Source organism: Ammospiza nelsoni, chromosome 3 (genome assembly GCF_027579445.1).
Source record: "Ammospiza nelsoni isolate bAmmNel1 chromosome 3, bAmmNel1.pri, whole genome shotgun sequence".
Classification (NCBI taxonomy): domain Eukaryota; kingdom Metazoa; phylum Chordata; class Aves; order Passeriformes; family Passerellidae; genus Ammospiza; species Ammospiza nelsoni.
Window position 1 is genome coordinate 32,653,668 of NC_080635.1, and position 21,574 is coordinate 32,675,241.

A 21,574-nucleotide genomic window follows, 5' to 3' on the forward strand; every position below is an offset into this window, starting at 1 on the left:
ATGTCACAACTAATTTCTGCTCATGCCATCCGTTATTGGTTCCTCTGTGCTAAAGAGTGTCAGCAATTCAGAGCAGCTAGTGCCATACAGGAAGAATCCATTCCAGCATGTAAACCACCAGGCAAGATTTGAAGATGATCCCTGTGGCACAAGCTCCTGTGTTGGACTGATTAGGTCCTACCTGACAAGAGCACTTTGGCTGTTTACAAGATCGCTGGATTGCAAATGCTCATAGTTGTGCTGGAGCTTATTAAATACAAAAGTGCCCATTGCTACCAAATCCATGAATACACACACCTTAGTACCAGACTTGAGTGTAATATTTGCAAACTGAAATTATGTAGTAAAATACTGATCAATCTACCATGAAAGACCTTTTCCATTACAAATTTCAAAGCAGAAGAATTATGATATTGTTTCTACTGAACACCTAACATCTTAAATATACCCCACAGTACACCTGTCCCTAACAAATACACATCACAGTACACCTGTCTTTGAATAATGAAGAAAATTATTTAAATGAATGCATTATTATTTACCTATGTATCTTTGAAGCGGTGACCAAGGATACTGGAAAGCACAACTGGTATTTTATAATGCCAAAGTACACATTACCAATGAGAGGGTACTGTCTTTGGGTACACAGCCATTTCTCTCAGCAAAGGTACACATTTCTAAGTCTACAGACACAGAAGCTGTAGAGCTTAGAATCAGAATTTATTGCTTACATATCTGGCTCTAAAAGACAGATTTTTTGGCTTAAGTGAACCTTTTCCCCCATTTTCTTTGCAAAACAAGCGAGTACAACCCAAGGCCCTGTCTGCCTTCAGAATTTAAGTGATTGTGAACTTTGTTTTGGTTTTTTTCTCCCTCTATTGGCTGTGGATGTGACAGCCTCATACTGCTAAATTGCTCCTACTAGAGAACTCTGTAAGTCAGGCTATGCCTAAATCTTTTTAAAGTTAGTGTGCTTCAGGCTCACAAGAGAAAGTAATCTGTTCACATTATGAACTATTGTGGTGCCTAAAATGAGGATATTTGTGTATCTAGGGAAAGTTTAATTCCCAGATTAGGCATATAGTTTCCTGTAGAACCTCTAATAAAAACTAGATTATCACTAGTTTATTGTATTTTTTGAGCTAAAAGACATCCAAACTAGGCAGCAGCCAATGCTGATGGAAAATATGTTGTTTACACCAGTTCCTCATTTTTTGCACAGAAAAAATGGGTTACCCAATGAAGTTTTAAAATTCTGTCCTACAATCAGAATCTTAAAACACTTCTCTTACTATTAAGGCTAAGAAATTTCTTTCAAAATATATCTGGAGGCAATAGAAGGAGCAGAAGCAGAGTAGGGACTGGAAGCCAGGTTTCTTCTACCCCAAATGAATATGTGACTACTACAGTCATCTCTAAATGCAAACAGATTAAAAGATTTTCTGCAAACTGCTAGAACTCAAATAGGAAGAACTAAGGGAGCAGCACTACAAAATACCTTCTACCCTTCCTAAATTTTTGTGACTGTAAGCTTAGTTTTAAGAAGTTTAAGATGTTCAATACTAGCTTAAGTGATTTGCTTTCTGTCAGGTGCTTGGTAAGGCAGACAGCTGTATTAGAAACTTTCAGACAGAGCAAGATTTTCAACATCATCTTCTGCAACTCAGGCAGATGTTCTGTGTTGAAGATTGGTTATTGAAACACATGTAACAAAAATAGTCCCCACTTGCACTTTTCAGTCATGTTTCATAAGGCTGGATGTGGTTTACATTACCCAGCCCCCCAGCTGAAACAAATAAGAAATGTTGCATATGAGTTCTCAGGGGATTTAGGCACAAAACCAGTACTGAACATTCCCTTGTGATCAAGATGTTTGTGGATGTGTGCACACTGTGCAACATAAACTGAGGTAAGTCAGTTTAGGTGCCTGAACAGAAAGACATTTCTCCAAAAACAAACCTAGTTTCTGCATGTTAGGTATGAATGCTTGAATCTCTGATGCAAAACTAGCACATGCTTCTTTCCTTTCAGATGGGCTGCAGCTAGCTTTGGGAATTCAGCTTGGTAATTCTCACTACATAGAACACTGCTAAAGTTACTATGCATTCTAAGAGGCAAAGAACTTAATGAGATCTTCCATCTTGGAACTGGCTTTAAGATTGCTTGTCACAGGCTTAAAGTTTTTGAGAAAATATCAGGAAACATTCTCCAATAGCAACTAATATAAGATAAATCAAATCTTACATCTACTATTTTCTTGCACCCGAGCTGTCTAAATGAATAATAAAAACTGAACAAGGCATGATTCATAATAAATCAAAATATAAAAATTAATTTTAAAATCAGATGTTAAAGGTGTTGTCAGTGGAATTTTCATTATCTGCCTTTTGTACACTCTCGTATTTTCAAGTGTGACTTAGAGTTTTAGAAAAATGTCAATATTTATGATTTGAAAGGAATGAAAGAGATTTCTTGCCCTCTGTTTACATGCACCTTTATTTATCTCTACGGAACTCAGACCCAAATTACTTGCTTTCTTCAGGAAGACTCACACCTCAAAAAATCCTGCTTACTTCTTCATGAAAAATCCTAAGGAAAAGCCACTCTGGTTTTGGTATTGCTGTAGGAATTTCCTCCATCTTAACATCCTTCCCTCACACACACTCTTGGAGAATCCAGCCTAGGAAATGCACGAAGAAAGCAATGGAGCTACAGATCCATTCAATGCCTTATGCAAAACCATCCATTGAACACCAGCTCTCAAGAGCACTCTTTACAGTCCAATGGTACATGCATCAGATAATATTATTCTTATGATACATTGTGCAAAAACTGACATCTGGACAGGCAGAAATCTCTTCAAGATCCACCTTCTGAATTCTAGCTTGCCATTATATGAACAGAATACATTTTCTTCTTAGTCTTTGCAGAGTATTTACATTGATTCCCAACATTATCTTCACATGAAGAGGAAATTAAAGACTTAATTAGAATCAGAAAATCCCAGGTTAAAAGGGCCCTCAGAAGACCATCTGACCCAGTTTTTTGTGGAAAAAGGAAGCCTATATGAGATTATTCAGCACCCTGTCCAGTAACATCTTGCAAACCTCCAGTGATGGAGACTCTACCATGTCCCTGAGGAAGGTTGTTCCAGTGAATAATTGTTCTGCTGAAAAAAAAAAATCCATCTTATCTTGAAATAAATGTCTTTAAGTACATAAGTTTATGTTCTCCTTGTGTTCTCCTTCCAAATCATTACACAATGATTAAACCCGGCTTTGAAATCAATCTAGACCTTTCCCATGCACCAGATCTATGAGGCCATTCGGCACAGAAGCTTGTCTATTTTATTCTCAAAATTGCCAGTGATAGCTCTTGTCTAATCTCTTTACAGACCACTGCCCCCATATTTTGAACAATTTTTTATAATACTGGAATCAATTATTTTGGGCTTAAAGTTAATCCATGTCATCATGGTTTATCCTAGCTGTCAAAAAACTTCAGTCACCCAAACCCTAAACAGTTTTAGGCCCAAGAAAACTAATCAGGAAATGTTGCCTCTTTGTCTTATAGCTTTATCTTTTCCAGAAAAAATGTCAGTTTCTCCAGAATGGCCAATTTCACATTTCAAGGGCTTGCAGTATACAAAGGCTCTAGTTCAAAAAAAGCACCAAATTCACTGTTTATTTCATAAGAAAAAAATGTTCTGATACTCCCAGATGATCTCCATCTTTTCTATGACATAGCAAATGTCTTTCAGTTCTTCTACACTATGTTAAAATTTATATCTTCCTTTCCTCCACAAGAAGACAGGGAAAGAGAACATGATTGTGGCCAACAGTAAAAATTCATGCCCCACAAGCAACCCAGCTCTAACACTACACAGCACCTTAAGTATGCCAACAGAAGCAGACAGAATATGGAATTAAACACATTTAATAATTTATATAAACCATATTTACAATTGCTGTCCATTGTGCGACACTTACGTTCAGACTCTACAGGAAAGACTCTACAGGAAACCCTCAAACTTCCAGAAGTTCCTTGACATTACATGAGCTTGAGCTCTCTGGTGCCATGGCAGATTGAACTTGTTGCAACCAGGTTCCAGTGGTCTTTCCTCCCTTGTCCAGCCCAGCTATGTGTTTCCTTTCCCTGTGTCGCCCCCAGCCTGTGAGATCACACACTGAGTAATCCAGAAATCTAATGCAAATGACAATTAAGCTAGCCCAAAGAAAAGCAGTCTGTAGCCAAATCAGCTCCCTAATCTGTCTCACCACATGATCACTGGTGCAAGGAAGAAGGCAGGGACAATACAGGGTGAGGAGAGCAAAGAGGAAGCTGGGATTGTGCAGCTGCCCAGATGTAACCTGATTAAATTTGTCATGGAATGGTTTCTGTTAGTATTTGTAATCTAAAGGGCACAACTTAATGCATAATAAATTTCCAGAGTTTTACTATCTACTCATTTATTTATCACTCTACAACAATATACCTTTTAAGTTTCTTTGTTTTGGTTGTATAAGGAAAGACTGTAATCCTGGGCAAATGTGCATTCACTGCTCAGTAAATAACAGCTGCACATGTGATCTAGTGACCGGATCCTGCCTACGACAATGACTTCCTATTATTCTCTGCTTTCCTTGCTAATACATAAAAGTGATTACTAAAAGGACTTAGAAGATATTTTTCTAAAATCACACTGTGACATGGACAGACTCCTCTTTTCTTATCTGCCTCAGCCACCACTGACAAAAGACAAAATATTCCTTGCAAATATATGAAAAATGCTTCACGAAAAAGGAGTACTAAGGAAAAAAAAAGTAGAAAATAAAGGAAGCAACTCAAATTGAAGTAGGAAAATCCATTGGTATGTCTTAAAAAGCATGAACACTATCAGCTAAAATAAGATAGCAATTAGTAAGGGATTTAGATTCTGTACACGTGAGAAATAATACAACAACCTGCTAATTGGAGACAGTGCTATTCAAATGTTACTGATGAACAAAGACCGGTACATAATTATGTGAAAGGAGGGGGAGGGTTACAAGAAACACTTCAGTCTAGTAGACTGAGCCCCAGCTGAGAAAAGGCTAAAACAATAACCATGAAAACAAGCATTAATAAGCTACTGTCACAGTACAAAGAGGATAAAGAAGAACATGTTTGTTTACACAATGAGGCAAATTTTGTCTAAAGACAGACCTATCTTTCACAAGAGAGTCATAGAGAGATATGCATGGTACGATATACATATATCCTATAAAATATCACAGTTTATAGTCTGTTCAGTAATAATTTCGACAACATGCACTGGGAAAACTTACATGTGATTATTTTTCTTTAATTACTAATATACTTTTTAAAATTTTAATTGTGACTATAGAAAACAAATGCCCTTATCTGGCTTCTGGTGCCTTTGTTGCCATTAATAATCATTGGTTGTCCCCAAGAGATAGAAACAGCAAGAAACCTCACCTAACAGGGATGTTGTAAAAGAAATTCATTAATACTGTATTTGCAGAGCACTCAGATACCACAGTGAGAAACAGCACAGAAAGGCCTATGAGGAAATTAATCATTCTGCATTCAGTGCAGGATCTGGCAGATGTGCAATGAAGAAAGCCTAGAGACATACATTAAATATGAAGATAAAAAAAGATTCTAGCCATTACCAGCAGAAATAATATCCCCTGAATGAACATCAACTGCCTTAGGCATTGAATGTTTGATGCATTCTCATTCAATATAAAGGAAAACTCTCTGATTAATATGCTAATATTACAACAAATACCAGCCAGGTATTCTGTGAAAAATACAGAATCTGATAACGTAATTAAAGTCTATCATAAATATATGCTATGGGATTAGTATTTCCTCATTTTTGCATACTTAGTTTTGCAACAAAATAACACTCCCACAGTCCAGCACTTATTGGCAAATGTACATTATCTCAGCAGTCAGAGAATCCTGTCACCACAGCTGACACAGTGGGATGTGTTAGCACAATAAATCAATTCATGTTTCATGCTGCAGCCACTGGACTTCTGTAATCAAGCTCCTCTGCTTTACAGTTACCTCAAATAAGTCAGGATAGCATAGAAAGGCTAAAAACCAGTTACTGGAGTGGTGACAAACCTGCAGGTTCACAGGTAGCTCAGATGTCTGCACTAGCACTGCAATTGTGAATTACTAATTTTATTTCACACCACATCACTTCAGTTCTGCTCCCCACTCCACATAAGTAATTTACCTTACCCCATCAGCCCACATTTGAAGTCAGATTTGAACCTTCTCCTCTATTAATCAATAGGGATAGCTGCTGCAGAGGAAGCAGGTAGGACGCACCATTGTGGTGGAAAAGATCTACAAAAACAGCTTTCTACAACTCTTCAGAAATGGGGAGAAGAGGCAAGGGGATTCAATGCAAGCCTGTCTAGGGAAAAGGGAAGATGCGCTGGAATAATCTGCCTGGCAGAAATAGTTTTGCCACCTGTGTTGAGATGCAGCCATACAGGAGCCTACCATGGTTCCCTGTAGAAAAAAGCCAAAACACTGCAAGGAAACATGGATAACCAAGTACTGATCTTCAAGCAATCCCATGTGCTTAAAGCAATTCCACTTTGGTGGAATTTTATTTTCCTTCTTAAAGCAGGCAGGGCATGCTGCCTGAAGATTCCCTTAAGGTTCCTGAGCAATATATTAACAGGTACATCCATGGCCAACAGCCAAATTATCCCTCATCCTAGCCCTAGGAACCAGTCTGCACCACATGAGGGCACAGCCCAGGTATTCTGATCACTCAGCCTGCTGAAAGGAAAGGCAAGACTCTTCCACCCTCTTCATGCAATACAATTCTTTCTCATATCCAGTAGAACAGCTTGGAGACAGTCTGACTTGTGCATACAATCTGCCTTGGAAAGAAGAGCCAAACCTGTGCCCACTTAGCAAGGTGAAGGCAGACCCAGAAAGGATGAAATTCCCAGCATCCCACTGGCTGTGTATGTACTTTCTGTCCATGCTACTGCCCATGGCTCAGGTGCCAAGCATGTTTGCTGCTTAGGATCAATCAGAGTCCTTTATCATGTGATGAACCCCAGAGCAGGGCTTGGTCTCTCTGCTGCCCAATTCAGACTGACACCACAAGTCAGGGTTTGAGTCTCCTCAGACAAATGTATTCTGGTTCTCCATCCTGAGATGCTTCACAACTTGGCTGAGCTACTGATTTGTTTACTGCTTTCTTCACCAAGAGAGGAATGAATCTGTTAAAAAGGGTGCATGGCATATATTAAAGACAAATCTGACCAGCTAGCTGCAGGAAAAAAAAAATTATTTGTCTTCATGGATATAAGTCCAAGTGACAATGCACGGTTCCCTTTCAATGATTAGTTCTGATGGATTTCTGAGAATGCAGGTAGCCAGCCCCTCACAAGCAAAAAGATTAATAATTTTAGTAGATAGGCTTTCCAGGATAGCATAGCAAAGATTAATGTTATCTGGGTTTTTTTAAGCCAGCCACATACTTAACTTCTATTTGACACAAACAGGACCATAACCTGCTCATACAAGGTCTACTCATTTCAACATAAAATTAATACAAGTAAATCTGACTGAATTTAAAACTAATTTATTTCTTTTCAGGAATGCAAAACCAAAGAAAGATTTATCTAACTTCCATGGAGATAAAAACCAAACAACAGACCTAAATGAGTAAAATAACTGCAACAGAGCTGGCAATCACCTTGTCATAACCAAGACATTCTAATAAAAATATCAGTGCAGAAAGTAGCAGACCAAAACATGGGATGAGAAAAAAAATCATAGTGGGAAAATCTAGAACTTGTAATATTGATGTCTGAGAAAGGCCAATAGCAAACAATGATATATACAATTCCAGAGTTCAAAGATGATGACAACAAAACTCATAAAAAATACCAGCAACTTTCTCCAATCCTTTGTAGCTTAGAGCACAAATATATTGATAATTTATTTTAAATACTGTAAGATTTCCTGTCTCAGAAATCTAAAAAAGGCATAAGGGAAACTAAAGCTAGTAAAATTGTAAAAGCCTGTGTCTGGGGTTTTTTTTTAACTTCACAGGTTAGATTAATTCCCACATAAAATAGAAGAAAGTGTTAAAACATTTCTCCTCCTTTTCTAGCTAAAATTTCTCCTCATCTTTTTTGAAAGGGGAAAATTTTTGGTATTGGGTATTTTTAATAAATGGTACTCAAAATATCTGTTGCCAGTACATCGATATGAATGTACAGGCCTACCTCTGCTATTCTGTGACTCATAGGAATTTGGGATATTAGAATCACGTGGAAAAGAAACAACTTTTCAAAAGATAATTTCACTGACATTGATATTGAAATACCAATTTCTTTTGAACATATCAGAAAAAGACATTCCACACATATCTGACAAAGTATTTGATATATTCTTACTGGTTATCAAAGAATCAATATCTCTTTTGGTTATGTAGCAGAAATCATCAAATCCCTGGAACAGGTAGTGTTATGAAATTATGAGGATCTATAATTATTAACTATTTAATTAATTTTAAGTTTATTAAATTTAAATAACATGTCAATCTTGATTAAAAGCCAATTTCCCTGAGAGATAAGGACTTCCACTAGTAATATTCTTTTACTTGTGCAGTGAGCAGATTACAAGGAATTTAAACAAATATAGGTTGATTTTTGTTGAAGGAGGGTGCCCTTTATTCTTCACCATGAACAGTTGTGTTATGTTAGGATGCTACTACACATAACAACTCCTTTGCCTAATTAAATGCTTTAGAGTTTCCTTTGTGATCCGTACAGGTATCTTCATCAAAAATGATCACCATCAAAACACATACATTCTTTTTGATCTTTGAAAAGTGTATCTTATCCTTAAAATCATTATTTTATCAGATATAGATAACTAAGAGGAGGAATGTGTATGAGATTGCTAGAACTCCTAAGAGAGACTAATTTCTTTCAGCAATGCTTGAATTCTCTTTACTATTTTTCCACGCAGTTTTACACAAAGCAAGTTCATTCATGCAGTGCCAATGTGCAATCCCACTGTGGATAGGGGGTTTTGAGCCTCAAAATTACAATCAGGAAAGCAGAGACCAAAGAAATATGCATAGCACAAAGAACCTTGTCAGCTGGTTAAATTTGACCAATGGTCTATTTTCCAGTGCTTCAGGATCATCAGTACCATACAGGAGTTGTTTTGTTAATTTACTTTGCTGTTGCTTGAAAGAGGAAAAGTATCTTGTCCCACAAGGTATTAGCCCAGACTCTCAGGTTATGTTTCCTACTGTTAAAATGGCTACAGGGAATTTAAACACCTCTCTAATGCACTGCCTTTTTATTCGCATGGGACTTGCACACATCAGCTACAGTAACAGTTTCAGATTTCTGACATCTGTGAACCAGAGAAAGCTGAAGGATTACAGGGTCATAGTGCAGTACCAGTACTGTGCGTTTTATGCACCATTCAAGTCTGCATTTTAAACAGCAGGAACATCACGCAGCAGCCAATGGCAGAACGACATAAAGACCTTGGTCTTACCCTTTGTTTTCAAGTCGTTTAATACCTTGGATTCCACGGGCAGTTTATCGCTCACGAGCTTTATTTCAATATTTCGGGACGCCAGTTCCAGCAGCTTTTCGAAAAGACGCTGACCCTGGGAAGGACATTAAAGGAAAGCAGAAGCTTTTAGACACAGAACTGATCAAACTGTGTATCAACCAATTAAAAAAGCTCGCTAAAACAAAAATGTTATAAACAACATCTGAGTAACTGTGTTCCTAGATATGATTAAATCTACCCTAAAGCTTTGCAACTCAAATTTTGTTTTCTTGGAGAAATACTGTTATGAAGGCCAAAAAGATTTCTTAGTTTTTCCAGATTGTGCAATATTGACAAGGTGACAGGTGTCAGGCAGAAAATGAAGTGTCCAGGGGTTTTATGCTGCATAAGGACATTTTGACATTAACTTTCTCAAGGAAAACAGTTTATTACATTATTTCTGTATTGAGTGATATTTTTTCAAGTGGTTCTAATCACAGTACAACACATTCCCAAGTAGCTGCATGCTCATCTTCAGATGAGTTACACCAAGAAGGAAAATAATTATCTGTAGGTATTTTATGTGTATTTAATTTTTATGCTGCTGTAAATTTTTACTATTTAAACCCTATCTCTAACACAGAACAAGAAAAGGAAAGCCATACTGAGCTGGATACATGTCAAAACAGGAATTTCATATGAAAAAAATAAAATTTTTATTCACCATGTTTTTACACATTGAAGAAAGAAACAAGAAGTAAAACTTCTGCTTGCATTGCAAATGTTTAAATTTTAGGTTGAATATTTTAAATTAAATAAAAAAAAATTGAGTAACATAAACATTAGTAGACCATGTGAAGAATAAACTCCTGTGTTGTTTACTACAATTACAACCAGAGCTCACTTCCTTGGTGCTATTCTAACCTAGTACTGCAGACACCATGTTCAATTAGCAGCCCAATACAGAAAGACTTTGGGCTTATGCACCTGACAAAATGCCTGCCCTACCTACACAGTTCACTTTAGATTCAATGCATTGTTTGTCCTAGGGTAAACCTAAAACAAAAAAGCAATAGCTATACATCAACTTTCAAACAAACAGGTAGAAGATAAAGCTCTTCATAGAAACATGTAACATAATTCTCTGTACAAACTAAGAATCTTAAAATGATCCTTCCATTCAACAAAAATGAGCAAACCAAGAGCAGTTCAGGCTGATATAATAAAATGCAGCATGGACCAACAAAACCTCTGACAAAAGCCCTCCCAACACTCTAAAAACCCATTAGTAGCAGAGAGTGGAAAGCCTAGAAATTTGCCCTGTAATTGCCTAGACAGATTGATACTTTGAGCCTTGCTGGGCTTTAAGCATTACACAGTCACAGAAAGTAGTGCTTCCCCTGTCTAAAGTACAGACCTATTTTCTAATGTTCACTTATTTTTAATATATGTGGCAAAATAAAAATACCCATCCCCCTAAAATATAGCTTTCTCAAAAATACCGATCAGGCAGAAGCTGCAATGGAAGCAGAACTACTGTTTGTTTTACTTTTGTGATATATGCCTGCCTGCTCACTCAAATCCATAGTACAGCTCCCTGCTCATCCCAGGGCTCACAAGAACTTTTCAGTGAACACAATGCTGCTATAGGGAAAGCATTAAAGAATAGCTAACAGAACAGAAAAACAAAAACATTCTTTGCATGAAGCTCCAAATGCTTCTTTTACTCAGATTCAGCATTTCTCAAGGTTGCCAGGTGCTTCCATCTGTAAAAAATACCATCCATGATTTTAACTCACACACCCAAGAGTCCTGAGTTGCTCTGTAAATTTAAGGAGTGGCTTTCCGTCACATACCTCATTAAGCTAAAAAAATCCTTAATTATTACACCAGAGAGTATGTTTGGTCTTTTTAAGAAGAAGCGCAGATGTTAGAGAGAATTTAAGAATTAATGAGATAAGACTGTGGAGGAGATGGATGCTCCATACAGAGCTATGCAGCTGCTCCAGCATGGTTCTGGGGGAGCAGAGGGGCACTGACTGGTGTTCCTGAGTGCCCTCCTCCCTCCAAGAGGGTTTCTCATGCAAGTGCTACTGTCTAGACTCTAATCAAATCTGGGAACAGCCATGGCTGTCCTGCTGTCCGCTGAATTCCCAACCCTTGCTTTGCCCCATCCCCCAGCTACCCCGAAGCATCAAGCTCCTGGCATGCCAGAGCTCGGCCAGCCTTTGGATATGCTTCATATGGGTTCAGCACTTCTGGTTTTCATTAGCTACATCTTTGCAAAAGTCAGCTGGGAAATTCAAGGATTAAAAGGTTTGCATTATGCATATTAACTAATAGAAATGTAAGTAGAAAAAGCTACTCAGGTTCTCTGTGTTGATTCCATTTATTAAGTAGACTGATAAACACTGTTTTTGTCTAGGTTATCTGTAAAAACTGATTTTGTCTACAAGAACAGCAGAAAACTCTGGCATACAGAAATAAACATGGAAAACGCATTCATAAATTTGTCGGAAAATTATTATCATTATCAAAACAAATTAATGGGTTAACTGTTTTGACAAAGAAATGCTTAGAAAGTTAATATCTAAAACTGATTAAATGAATTGCTTCGGGGGATGGATCCTAATTTTATACAGGGAACTACAGTAGTTATTTTTGGATATTATTGTCACTTCTACCTGCAGGAAATTATATTCATGCATGATTTATAAAAGCTTTGATAAACAAGCCTGGACTTTCTGTATTAATTGCAGCTTGGACAAAAAAGAATCTGGCAGCACCTCCTGAGATTTCCCTGATGTAAGCAACACAGCTGTCTCCTACAGGCCGTGCTGCCTGCTGAACAGCCCATCCTATGGATTCATAGATTGCTTGGAGTCCAGCCCTGCATTCCAATGAAACCATCTCCTCTGAAAATGCATCTGTTTTCCCATCAGGGACACCACAAGCTATTCAATTATGGCATTTTTTTTTTTCCAATAATGTTTATGAATGGTAAAACCCCAGATTGATTCAACATCTCTAAGTAGTGATGGTTAAAACTAGGAGTGCACTCACCACAAATACTTGCGTTTATAAAGGTACATAAAAACCAGCACCTGTGACAAAATTGGAAAGAATTCCCTTTGTTTCACCTGTCACTGCATCATCCCTCAGCAGGCATTCATACCCCCAAGGCTTAAGCTTGATGAACCAAACTATGAAAAATTCACAACTTGCTTTTAAAAGCAAGTACATACTCCACTAAATAGGGTTACTAGAAATTCTTCCCACACTGCTGAAGAACCTGGACTTCTTCTCCATTAATATTAATTTGAAACTCAGTTTCTACACTTTCTGACATGTTTACTTGCAATTTTACTGGTTTGTTCTATGAAAAGGAAAAAAGATGGGACAGAAGGTCTGAAATGTTTTGTTACTGCTGTCAGAACATTTGAAATGCTTCTGTTGAATACAAACCCTTATGCTGTCATTCAGACCACATTCCCTTTGTGAGACAATACCAGGCTGCTGCACCACTACGTGACAGTGATCAGAAGCATTGCTATATACCCAGCTTGTGAGCACTGACAAATAGGAGCAGCAAAGTGCTATGAAACTGTGGCTACCTTATAGCAAAATCTGCATTTTAACAAACAATACCACCAGAAGTCTGCTTATCCTGATAAAATAATCTCTTACACTTTTTACTGAGTTGTTTGAAAAACATCAAAAGTGACAAAATAGTAATGTAGTAAGCATTTATCACATGAAAATGTGATAAATTTATAGAATTTTCATTTATAGAATGGAGTAAGCATTTATCACATGAAAAAATTTACTTTTGCATGGTGGCTTTAAACCAACATTAATCTCAAACATCAATCCCAACTGTACCTGCCACAGAAAACTGGTGAATTAAAATAATCCCAAAGTTGTCAATACCAAAAGGTCCTGAAATTTCCCCCAAAGCAATTTATTGGCAGACTGTAGACAGGCTGACTGTAGTCTGGCTGATTTCCCTTGTCTGCTCCTGTCTCTAACACCATAGGTTCCTCATTAGAAATAAAATGGAGAGATACAAATACGAAAATGCTGCATTTACTGAAGGACTCTCAAATTGCATTATTGTATTCTTCAGTAACATAGATTCCTACAGTTTATAAAATGCTTATCTTTTTAATCCCACAGAAAAAGCCTGGTTATCTCATAGACTTTTCTTCTGGTTTAATGTATATATTTCTACTATTTTTTCCCAAGTTTTCCCATAATCAAGCCTCTGGGTATATTTCTAAAACATCACTAAAAGTCATAGCATGCTGGCAGAAACCAACAGAGCAAATAAATCAAGAAATCCTAACTTTTACAGCTGGTATTTAATAGAGAACAAAGAAACTCAAATGGTTTCCTCAATTCTTCTAACCAAACAGCAAGTGCAAAGGAAAGGAATATGCTTTCATTTTAAAAACCCTCCTTTTATTGAATTTATTTTCAGTCAGTACCAGGAAAATGCCACCACCTGAAGAGATGTTTATGTAAAGATAAGCTTATAGACCTCTATAGCTGATCCCATCAAATTTCCACTGGGAGCTGCTAGACTGGGAGATATCTCTTCTTTGTATTTATTTGCATTTTTAAATAATTTTCAAGGAAGGGAACTTAAGCCCTTGCACTAACATTTGTTCTACCAAACAAATCACTTAAGCTCCTTGGGCAATGCATGTGCGAGTGACTCACGACTTCTCACCAGAGACTCATTACAAAGCTGGACAGCTGCCCTACATGAAACAGAGTATCAGATGGATGGGGGACTTCTCCCACCAAGCCATATGGGAGATGCACAGTAGGTTGGTGAATAAAATCAGAAGTGTCTATTTTTTATGTGATACTTGTAAAAATCAGATGCAGATCTACCCCTGATCATCTTATGTTTATCCAAATATCCCTCCAGGGCCAACTGTGTCATACTCATGGCAATACCAATAAGCCATGATGGCATTGATTCCGATTTGTGAAAAACAAACTGAAGTTTGTGAAGAACTTGCTGGAAATCTAAAAGGTCATTCTAAATTAAAGTTTCAAAATATAAGACGACCCAGAGGAAATGAACTGTGAAAACTGTGAACTGGCATGATCTTGTATTCACCTCTCTCTTGGCACTGAAAATGACTCAAAAGCCATCCTCAAAAAGAAGTCTCCATTTTCCTCTACTATCTCTAAACATAGATTACCACAGGAAGAGCCACATACCCACATTCCACGAAAACCTCAATGCTGCTACATGACAACTAGCCTGCTATTTGAAAACACACATATGAGAATAGAAACTTGCCAAAATGTGGATTTCTTCTGAATGAGATAAGCAGCCTAGAAAGAATTCACTATTTTGCCAAGCAAATATTTGTTTATTTGACTGCTTTATCTGTTGTAGAACAGAAACACTGTCTCATCATGTGTCTGTCTTTAGAGAATCCAATTTATCAAAACTCATCATCTCAGATGACTGAGCACGGCTGTTGTGACCTGGACAGCTCAGTTGGCAATGAATGTTTATTTAGATTTATAACAAAAAAAACACAGACAAGCAAGAGTCAAGGACACCAGGTAATGTAGCCACAAACAAAAATACAGAAAAATACAGCAGGAAGTTCTGCAATTTTATATATGCAAATGTATATCCAGTATACATTTGGACAAGACAGACAATATGTATACATAAAGATGACACATATATTGGCATATATATGTATGTGTGCATTCAAAGTTGCAGAATTTCCTGCTGTATTTTTCTTCAATATGTATATTGCTAATATGTGTGTATACATGTACTCACTCATCTATGCATGGGAATACACAGATGTATATGGAGAATGTAATTAAAACTTGTAACTAACTGAGAAAAAGTAATCTAGCCAACTCTGCTTTTCTCCTTCAAAAACCCATGTCTATTCAAGTGCTCTTGTGGAGAACCTTGCTCTCCAATATGACTTGAATATTCATAAAATGGAAATTGCTAATTATATAGCAGGATGTGGGTCCATATGGAAAATGGTTATGTCCTTAATTTCTAAAAAACGAGACTCATTCAAGGAACAACTAGAACTCCTTCACTAAGCACTCTACTACCTGGGAGTTTTGTATCTCATCCCCTTACCTTTCATAATGCTTCTGCTATGCTGGGCAAATTTCCTCAAACTCAAATTGTAAAGACTTGAGGGCATTGGACTTATTCTTCAAACAATTACCAGATTATAGTTATTGAAACTTCTCTGAAATTTCACTTCCACTTCACTGAGTGGAGAAAGCAGATGTAATGATACAAGTTTTCTCCCTTCCCTTTCACAGAGTGAGCTTTGTGTACATTCTTTGGGACAGCAATCTGCTAAGAAACACTGCCTCTTGGCAATTTTTTAGCAATCAGACTGGCCAATAACAATATAGTGTTTTAGCATGAATAGACAAGCTTGAAAGAAAGATCTATCAGCTGTTCAGCCCACGCTGCTGTACAAATGAGAAAATGACTGGAATATTAATAGCCTTTAAACAGAAGTAATTACTCATTTTTGTAAGACTACTAGCAGGCAGAAAAAGATAGCTAGAATAGAGTATTATGAAAAATGTTTCATTTTTCTGGCTTTAACTGTGCATTTGAGGACAAAAGACCAAATCCACTTCTTAGACTTCTCTCCTTCCTTTCCCTGCTGAAAGGTATCTTACAGTTTTTACTTTGCAATGCGAATGTGGAAAAGGGAATGGATTTGATGCTTAACTACTGGAATCCCAATTTCAATTTTGCTATTTTATATCCTCTGTTTGGGATTTGTTAGGCTCTGCCAGTTTCGAAGCAAATGACATGCTAAATTTTTTTCAGGCAAAATATTTTTGAAAGATTCATGCACATATCAATTCATGCACATCCTAGAAACATCTAAGGCCTTATCGCCCTGAATTCATCTGCTTGAATGACAGTACATGGAGTTGAAGCTACTTAGGCAATACATTTAAATAAAGCTTAGCTGCACAATTACATTGTGAAAAAGTCAATATTTTGATATTCCACATAAATTTATTCACAAATCGCATTCCAATATTTATAAGCATTCTGAAATGTAGGATTTGCATTACATTTTCTATTCATCTGCTCTATTCATCTTATATTTTCAGTACTCTAAATGGACATGCAGCAAACTTTTTCTGAAGAAAAGTTAATGTATGCTGCTCAACTGGGCTACTGTCTATTTCAAAAGAAGCAGAATATAGTTGTTCAGAATACCAGGATTTGCCTATCATCTACCAAAAGGCATTTTTCACTGCACCACATCAACAGAACTAGAAAAAAAAGCAAAGAGTTTATGCCATGGTGTAACAGAGTTGTTTCATTACAGTTACCTGGCTGTCATTTTAGCACCATTTCATGTCAGCTGAGTGGCTCCTTTGCGCAAACCATCTATCCAGTGGAAAAGAGGAGATACTCTCAGCCTATCCCTTCTTTGATATCTTAGTTTCACAAATGATGCTAAATGGAAACCTTTCCTGACCATATTTCTAAGAGGATTGCTCTCAAGAATGAAGTGTTTGTTGGCACAGCATCACTGCAATGCATGTCTGCCTTATTCACTGTGATTTATGATTTGTCATGCTGTTTTAATTGCAGAAATCTTGAACACTGCTCCCTCCCAAGATTAATTTCAAAAAGCTATGAATCATCTGATACGATATTGTTCTTTGTAAGTGTAATTCTACCCATCTATTTGTCTGGAGAATTAATTCATATACTTGCATTTTATTTCATCAGTAGCACCAAATAGAAAATAATTGTATAGACATATGAATATTATCAAATAGGTAGATGTGCTAATATAGATACAACTTGACAGCTTTCTTAAGGTTACACAATGTCTTTCTTTCCTAAGATGGAAGTGCTCTAAGTACATGTTGAATGTTATCTAGTCCAAGCACATCACTGCTCTTAGAAACTTTTGTATTGGCAGGAAAATCCCCATAAGAAAATTATTTTTAGACTACCCAAAAAAATAGTTCTGCTACAGGGGAGGGTTTTAGTTCTGTAAAATTAAGTTTGACAACAAGAACAGACTGTTAAGGTCCCACTCTTTTGTTAGGCTAGAACATACCTGGCATGCTGATGGATGACTGTGATTGAGGTCCCACTGGGAAGACACTATGTCAACAGACTTTTCAGCCATATTAAGCAAATTCATCCAGCCTTGGAAAAGAGACAAATGGGATGGTGCACTGTCTGAATAGTTGATCCCTTCAGGAATATTTTCCACAAGAGCAACCCTGAGAATAGATAAGGAAAAAAATAACCACTTAACAAAAGCACTTTTCTTTATTAGAAGGCTCCAAATTGTAAAGAACTTCAGCTTTTGGGCCTGGTGTTCAACATCTGCTCCCAGAGGCTCTCAGCAGTTTGCCACCCTGTAACTCTCTCTGAAGCATCTGACTGTCATGCTCCACACCTCCCACAACAATGAAATGCAGAAGTGACCTACTGCGAATGCAGCAAAGCCAATCAAGCTTTCAAAGCTCTGCAAAATTAGCTTACACAGGGAAAAGGTAGTAAGTGGGAACCAGTCCTTAAGGCGAGCATGGGATGAGTGAAACAATCTCCTCTTGCTTTGCCACTCTTATCTCTGAATATATTTTCTTCTCTCTAAGGAATTTGACAAGATGTACACTCCCTGGCATTCTCTTAGGTCTGCTTTTACAGCTGACATTTTATTACATGGACATCTCTAAATATGAATTCTCCCTTTCCAACTGCTCTAAGCTACCCGATTTTTCTGCTTTTGTTTACCTGTGTAAGGGTCTAACTGGGACCCAGTGGTTAAAAAAAGAATTATGACCTTTTAGTTTCTTGCTCTTTTTGGAAAGCTCTTTGATCTTACTGTCTACAGTATTCAAAACATTTTCAAATTAGAGTACACAAATTCATATGGATACAATCACACCCAGGAAGCCAAACAAGCATTGCAGCAAACAGCTCAAAACATGCTCCTTGGCTTCAGGAGAATGAAATGATGCATTTCATTCAGCACCTCGCTGCTAGATTTCCTTAAATGGCAAAAGGTAAAGCTTCTCTCTATACTCAGTAGAGGAATTAAATAAAGTCAAACAAGTTCTTCAATTCTGTCTTTAGGTAAAGAGAATAAATTTTCATATAAATGCCTCCAACATCTGCCACTTCTACTGTGAATGATACAAACCAGATGTAGGAAAGCTGTAATAGGAACTCAGAGAACACTCCTCTCTTATATACAAGTACATCAAGCATTTCCACACTGGTTTTGTACTTGTCAATAGTGTTAATTATCAACTCCAGTAATATGAATAAAATTTGTAAACTTTAAGTAAATCATTATTACAAAATTCCAGGGTAAAAAAGATTTGTACATGTTTTGACTCTCAGATTAGTGCAGTATATACTATTAATTCAGTTCATCCTAGAGGGTTCACATGGAAACTTTTAGAGCTATTTCAGAATATCAAGCATGTTTGTAAAGTGAACCCATTAAAAGACTGAAGATTGGTACTCTTAAGCAAATCTGCGTAGCATTCACTAGGCTATGAGATCAGCACTAAATAACACAAATGACTGAACAGCTCTGCTATTGTATAATTTGAGTTTGGTTGTCCATTAGATGCCAAATGCATTCCAGTTAACAAAACTGCTATTCAGAACAGACACTATCTGGTAATATTTTTCCTACTCTTACGTTTTAGCAAATAGCAAGTACAGGGAAATGGTCACAGCACCAAGCCTGAGTCCAAGAAGGGTTTGGACAATGTTCTCAGGAACATGATGTGATTCCTGGGATGTCCTGTGCAGGGCCAGGAGCTGGACTCAATGTTCCTGATGGGGCCTTTCCAACTCATCATATTCTATGATTCTACTTTGCGTTCTTCAGCAAAAATGAAAGAAAAAAAAAAGAAAAAGATATTTTATCTAGCTAAGGGACTAGTTAAAATATTCTTTTCAGAGTGTAGATTTCTCTTTAATAATGAATTGATTCTGCCATAAACTTCCAATGTTAAAACCCAATACCAAGCTCAGAAGTAATACAAAAAGCCAAGCAGCAAGATTTTATACTAAGTGATTTTGCCTTTATAATATTCTCCTTTTGTTTGGCACAATAGCAAAGTTCCAGTGCTTAGTCAAGATGAGTTTCAGTAAAACTTCTGTGCAAAAATTTGAGTTTGCAAGCTCCAATCCCATCAATAAAAGCTAAATTTAGCTTTCAGTTTTGTTCCAATATGACCCACAAAGAGGTTCTTCAAATGTGGTATTACAAAAACTTCCAGGAGAGAAGGTCACTCACAGACCTTGAGGAAAGTTAGACATAGTGACATAATTTATTCTGCAAAAATGGCATATTAACGAAGCAAAACACAAATGTACCATGGTGATTAAAACAGATTTTTGCTATCCTCAAAATCATTAGCATATAACCTTACACCTGTTGAATGACGATCTCCTTTCCCTCTCTGATTCCCTGATGCTCTATTTCATCTGACAATGCCAACATAGGCTTGTGTCTTCAGTTTTACAGCTGAATATCCCCAAAACTACCTCACACAGACTGAGAAAGTAATGTTACCCAATTTGTGTGAAGTTGGACAGAGAGACAAGGGTCAGAGTGAGATCCAAGCTCCTCTCAGCTCACAGAAATGGGGCAATAGAATGGTATTTAGTGCCTACCACAGAACAGACCATGACCTCTATAATAAGACTCTTCTGAGCTCAGCTATGGCTTGCATTTAGCAATTCCAAGTGAATTCTATACTTGGTTAAGGATTCTTGTTCATCTTTGACAGTTCTTTGGTCAGAAAGCAAGAAGGTTTGTTACTGATGTCACACCAATTTGCTCCTCAGAAGGAAACAGGGGTTCTTAATTTAGCACATGTGTTAATTAAAGTAGAGAGGGCTAGGACAGTGAAAATAGACAGATGCTATATGTCTGTCTCTTGAAAAAATCTGGGGCTATTGACAGAAATTTACAGTTCTGTCAGAAAATTTAGCTCTGAAAATTCACTAGTATAAATGAAATATTTTTTATAGTTCACACCATATTAAAACAACAAACTCTGGAACATTATTCACTCTGGTTTATCTCAATCCACAGCCATCCACTAAAGAAAACCCAGGACATGCACTTAAGCATCTCTACATCATCTGAATTTACTCACCATTAAAGCGAAGAAACTTAGTAAGAAAACACTGCAATGACTTGTATGAGGCAAAAAACCCCAAAAGATGAAAAAAGGCTTTGACATAAGGCTGCTCTATTTCAGACAAGGGAGACAAAAAAAAAAAGGGAAGATCTTTGAGAAAGGTATGCAAGTTCTGCTCCTACACTATAGTCCTATTTAAAGATACCCTCTTGTGACCCCTTTTTCTTTCCTTCTTAACCCAGAAGCTCTGGAATTACCTTCCCCTGGTCTGAAGGACCACATCTATTCACAGAGTTCCAGTTCCACTTATAACACCAGAATCTTAATGTTTATTAAATCTACCATCTTTCTCTTATTCAATTAAAGCTTTCACCAGGTCTCTTTTAAACCCTCCACATTCTTCTTCATCACTTCTACCACTCTTCATCCCTTCTACCACTCTTCCCCCTCAGATTTAATCATTAGCTGTCATCCTGGCTAAGATCACCTTCTCTCCCAACCACAGCTCCAGCTCTTGATTCTGAAAGAGATTAAGAAATGCCCTTCTAGACAGGGTACAGTTACAATTTCAAAAACATGTGAAACAAACATTGTTTTCTGGGTTCACAGAGAAAATATCTGAAAAAAATAGGAAGAGTATAGCACAACTGTATTTGGATACTCTACTTAAAGACAGTGGTAATGATTTGGAAGATCAACTGTAATAAGTCTGCTTTGAGACCAGAACTGAAGCATAAAGGTATCCAGTACATTTGGATAATTACATGGTATATCCAGTAAAGTAAAATAAAAGTTTGCATTGCATGTAATATTTACTTTGTAATTAATT

General features: G+C 37.1%; 1 protein-coding gene across 1 annotated transcript in view; it reads right to left on the reverse strand.

Annotated features, from left to right (window-relative positions):
* The window catches only part of PLD5 (phospholipase D family member 5), a 167,363-nt gene that overhangs the window by 42,512 nt on the left and 103,277 nt on the right, over positions 1–21,574 (reverse strand). Inside the window, exons 3-4 of the mRNA XM_059468744.1 lie at positions 17,685–17,853; positions 9,568–9,682 (exon numbers count right to left, since the gene is read on the reverse strand). Coding sequence (XP_059324727.1) covers positions 9,568–9,682; positions 17,685–17,853 — 284 coding nt within the window. The remainder of the gene's footprint in view (positions 1–9,567; positions 9,683–17,684; positions 17,854–21,574) is intronic.